Below are 5,445 nucleotides of genomic sequence, written 5' to 3'. Positions count from 1 at the left end.
CTATCCCTAACTCTCATCAAAATATGTTATTGAGTGAATTGGTTGGATTTTCTAAAAAAGAGAATAACGGTGAATTATGTATTTCCTATCACAAAACGCAATTTTTTTCAGAGTTTATATACATTGTATTTTTCCGTAAGGTCCAAATGAGAAGAGTGAATATCCTCATTGTGTCTCTATCATCTTTTACTTGTTATGGCTTGATAGTTTCATGTATGTAGTTTAATAATACTCGTTAGTACTGGAAAATGGAATCCTTATACTTTGCCTATCTCTGTATTGTATCTAGTCATGCTTTGCCAGGGATGTGCTAAAATTTGATTGAACGGGAAGGTAATATTACATCTAACATTTCCTATAAATTGCAACAATGTTGTACTTCGTATATTTTCATATATTTTCATTTATTTTTGACAGGAACCATGTTTTACTTCGTATATTTTTGAATCATCAACATTTCATGATTTTATTTAGATAAATGGTCAAAGTAATGTGTCACGTGAAAGTTAGATTCTTGTAACTTCAATTTGCAAGTAATTTTTTTATGTGAGAGAAAAAGGGTCATTAATGCACTGCCGCACTGGTAATCTAAGTATCATATGAATTGAAATATTGCAGTAGCGCTAATAACTAAATGGTGGAGACGTATGCACAATACACTATATATCCGATGAATGAAAAGCATAAAGTCAAAGAACCTGACGAATAAAAACAAAAGAGCATAACATCATCATACCTATAATATTTTTTTTTTTTTTTTTTTTTGAAAAAATCATACCTATAATTCTTATGTTCTTGTTCATTAGTCAGTTTTCATATTATTTGGTTTTAGGCTTGATATTCAATGGATGTATAGTGATTAGTGAGCACTATGCACACATCCACCATCATAATCACAATATTTTTATTTTAAAAAAATCATAATCACAATTTTTACTCATACGCATTTGTGTATTCTTCGTCAGATGTTTGAATAACAAATAATCAAGCATTTTGTAATAATAATCCAAACCTAATGAACGTACTGATTTTGTTGTAGGCCTGACTTTATAAGTTGAACTCTTTATTAGTTAACAGATCCAACAAAAGTCGGGTACCTTGTATCTACTTGAAGTTTGATTGATTTCTTTTGACTCCATTCCTTGCTGCTTGTTTGTCAGACTGAAGTTGGAAGAGCATAAGAAAATAGAGTGCTCATATAATGTACTCGTATCAAATACCATATCAAAGAATCAATACAATTCACTCAGGACACGAATTTTGCACCAACAAATATGGCATCAGACCAATTCCTATTGTCATAATTTCCGTAAACTATTTAAAGTGATACACAAATGTAAGTAATACCAAAACAAACTATTATGACTGGAATTAGTCCAGCTTCAACGCAATATAAGCTCCTATGCCTACCTACAAGATACTTATGCAGTCACTGCCCACCGCTGCTCCATGAGGTTCTGCAGCTATGTAAATTTGGTTCAGCGGCTAAACTTTGAACTAGTTGCCCCAGGTGTGGAGGCTGAGCAATTTGGTCCAAGTGTTCCATGTCTCAAATTAGACATCTAAAGTCTTTTAAAGCGCTTATTATTATTATTTCCAGAAGATTCATGCCTCTGTTCTGACAAATGCCTCTTTTCCTTGGCTCGCTTTAGAGTAAACTTGCCCTTTATCTTCCACTTCTCGTTCCCACCAGGACGCTGATGCTCTTCAATTTCTCTCACCTTGCGCTTCCTGGGGAACATAAGCATGTGTGTGCATCATCAAACAAAGAAAGATCTCTAATTTTGTGACATTCAAACAAATACAGAGTAACATTTTTCGACTTACCGGTACTGTGCAAGGGAACTGTCAGCAAGTAGCTCATCAGCAATTCTATTTTTCCTCTCCTTTTTAGTGAGCCTAGCAGAGTAATAATCTGATGCTGACTCCACTACAGTACCCACCTACATTATTAACATGGTTAAAATAATATATCAACAGCATCAGCTAAGGTATAGACTGCAGATTTTTTATATTAAGGGAATCAGACTCAATGGCATCAATTCAGGGGATGCGACATTTACCTGGAAATATTTGGGCAATGCCTTCAACTTCGTATCACCCTTCTTATAATGTCTTTTTGGATCAATGACATTCCTTAACTGCAAAGATTATGAAATTACTACCAATGTGAGAACTGTGAGTTTGAGACACCCAAATGGGTTAAAACACTGAAATTATAAACATAAGAGAAGTGTTGACCAACAGCTGGTACAGAAAAATGGAGACGTGCTACAGCCAATTAGTATTTAGAAACAACTATAGATTTACTACTAATTCTAACGACTAACGTCATGGTAGACCTTCCTTCCCAATCTAAAACACCTTTATATTCAAAGCCAAAGGTGAACTGACTGATACGCTTCTCAATACCAAAGCTTTGCAGAAAACTTTAATAGAACCAAGGCTCTGTTAAAGGAGTTTCTTGATAAGTTTATAGCTTCATATTTAAATTGCAATATTTTAGCAGAAAACCGATTCTTCATCTAGGTCATTGTAGATATAATGTGTTTACAGAAAGAGAAAAAGTGCACAAAAGTTACACTTGACATGCAAAACAACAGTAACAGATTATTATGAGATTTAACGGAATATATTCCTTGTTACATGTCTAATGTTCATCAGTACATCACAATATTAGATAATTATATCAGGATTTAGTTTTAAAATGTTAATAAAGCCTTTGAATAAAAAACAATACAACAATCTTAAAACACTTCTGTAATCATTATAAGACCATCATCTTTACTCGTATTTTCTGAAAAGCATATGAAAAATTATTAATTGCAGCTTACGGCTGATTTGAGCTTGCAACATAAAAAGTATAGAATTTGTAGCTTTTTGTACCTCTTTCTAAGCAGCCTTGCAATATAAAGTTTTCTAATGATTATTAATTTACCCTCCCCATGTTAAAAGAGGGCATTCAGATGACAGTATGACATACTACGACTTTCCACATGTAGCGTGGCATTTGAGTTCCTTCTATTCACATAAGAAAACTCTAAAAGATAATGGCTAAGACTTGGTTCACGAAGCGTGATCACCATTTGGAGACAGTTTAAACTTTAAAAGAAAGAAATACAACAAAAATTGCCAAACTTTTGGCAAGGAGGATGGATTGAGGTAATTGTCTTGATATAAAGGTGTATTTGAAGTGTGTGTAGCTACTCAGTATAGACTCCTAGCCCTCAATGTATCAAATCAAGTCTAAGAATGAATAGACCAAATATCTAATAGTGAAGGGCGCTTATCCTAAGGTTTCAATTGGGTTTTAGTCTACAGAATGGGTCAAGTAGCTAATAGGGAATACCAAGTAAACGCATCGACAGAGTTAATTACCTGTAAATAAGAACGAATTTTTTTTATGGAAACGTAACAATCATATAACAATTGGTTTACACCAATGATGTAAACCAAGTTCATTCCTCTTTACATGGAGGACGAATAAACAAGGTGAATCCAAAATGAGATACATATGTGTTAATTGTTTGTGGATAATATTGTATACTTGTATCGAAGAATGAGACTAAAGCTGGAGTTCATGCTAAATTGGAGAAAGTGAAACAAAAGTTGAAATCTTGTCTTCCTCCAATCACTTATATCTATTGCTACTAGCATGTTCTTATTTTTATCTATTCTGAATGCAAACTTTATCTTCAACTAATTGAAAATAAGGCTTTGGTGTTATATCTTCAACTTATTAACTCACTGATTGTAAAACTAAAATTCCCAATTTCCGACAATTTTATATCTAGAAAGTCATAAGCGTAGGGACAAAAATTCTACAAACCTAATCTTGAACCCACAACCCAACTTCACTGTAATTCTCATCAAATGCCAATGCTATTTCAAGTCTAACCTTAATGACCAAAACAATAGCCCAGTTGATGAAATATGGACAAGGGACATTACTATAAATTCAATGATCGTTCAAAACTTTTCCTCAAGATTCAAGCTTCAATCAACAAGTATTGAACTAAATTTTGATTCAAATTAACATAACTTCAATTGCTAAGTACACAACCCTACAAAATTAAACCAATGCAGAAAATTAAAAACTGCAATACCTTTAGTAGCTGGAGATCCTGTTTCAACTCCGGCGTAACAACCGGGGCAGGCATATCAAACCTAAAACACATTCCAAAACAAAAACCCACATCAAAATTCACACAAATTTCCCAAAAAATTGACCAAATTTCAAAAATTCAAACAATTTGACAGCAAAATTAATACCAATCAGCGCCAGCGGTATCTTTGAGTTGTTTCCGGCGTATTTTATTGAGTTGTTTAGGGTTATTCGGAGGAACAAACAAACCATCAATAAGCTCTGATTTGGGTTTATACAGTGAGCTGATTTCAGGCGTAATTTGGGTTTTGCGAGTTCCAATTGAAGACGAAGAAGCAGTTCCGAATGATGGGATCTTGGGCTCCCATGTCAAGGCCGCCATTGAAGGGTTTAAGAAACAATACTCTGCAACAAATTTTGACTTCTTTGATCAAATTAAGCTTAAAAAATCACATAAATTTCTTCTTTCTTATAGAAATTGACAAAACTACTCAGTATAATCTTTCATAAGTTTGGTGATTATAAACTATAGTTCAATAAATTACTTTAGAAGAACCCTATATTACGATAAACCCTAGATTGTGAAATTGATAATTGAAGATTAAACAGAAAAAGAAAAGAATATATTACCTAAGAAATTGCTTTAATGGAGTAGAGGAAGCTCGGAAGTTGCTTTAATGGAGAATTTGGAGCACGCTTCAATGGAGGCGAGCGATAGAAGTGGATGCAGACTGCAGCGTATAAGTGAATGGGTAAAACTGGAAACATTTACTCGCATATAATCTCAACCATTGGATCTAAATAATATCTAACGGCCAGATTTATTCATTTATATTTTCCAAACTTATTAAATTATTGACATAGTTTGACTAGACAAATTAGTCAAATGTATAATATGGGGCTATTCTTGAGTCTTGACCATATACTCCCTTTGTTTCTTGGAGGGTTCGAAATGCCCACGGTCTATTCAATTGATTATTGATGAAGTTACAAAATTTTGTCGGAATATTTAATATGGCAACGCAAATTGAAATGTCCATATACTACTTTTAAAAATCAATCATAACATATCGAAAACAAGAAAATATTGAAGAATTCAATTATTATGTCCACCCAAAGATAGTAGGTTTGAGGCAAAGCCACAAAGCTAATCTTTGAAACTTACTAATTGTTTCATAGGCATTGTCACACTCAAGCACACAACCTTATACTTAGGGTTCGTTTGGTTGAATGTAGGAATTGCAAATTCCTTGTAAAATTGATTTCCCATGAAATTGAAGTTCATAGGAAATTCTTAAAAGTGTTTGGTTATAAGAAATGGAAATTCTCGTGGGAAGTTT

At 33.4% G+C, this 5,445-nt stretch overlaps 1 protein-coding gene across 1 annotated transcript; it reads right to left on the bottom strand.

Annotated features, from left to right (window-relative positions):
* Positions 1–1,178: 1,178 nt before the first annotated feature.
* LOC145605705 (rRNA-processing protein fcf2-like) lies at positions 1,179–4,868 on the bottom strand. The gene is made up of 6 exons (XM_081661778.1): positions 4,736–4,868; positions 4,273–4,510; positions 4,107–4,167; positions 2,064–2,141; positions 1,828–1,943; positions 1,179–1,731 (listed from the first exon to the last, which is right to left on the bottom strand). The coding sequence occupies exons 2-6, from the start codon at positions 4,485–4,487 to the stop codon at positions 1,563–1,565; spliced, it is 639 nt and encodes a 212-aa protein (XP_081517904.1). The 5' UTR covers positions 4,488–4,510; positions 4,736–4,868; the 3' UTR covers positions 1,179–1,562.
* Positions 4,869–5,445: the final 577 nt, after the last annotated feature.

Source organism: Chenopodium album, chromosome 22 (genome assembly GCF_948465745.1).
Source record: "Chenopodium album chromosome 22, dcCheAlbu1.1, whole genome shotgun sequence".
NCBI classification, from domain to species: Eukaryota; Viridiplantae; Streptophyta; class Magnoliopsida; order Caryophyllales; family Amaranthaceae; genus Chenopodium; species Chenopodium album.
Note: the sequence above shows the minus strand (reverse complement) of the source record. Positions and strands in the feature narration are given on the sequence as shown.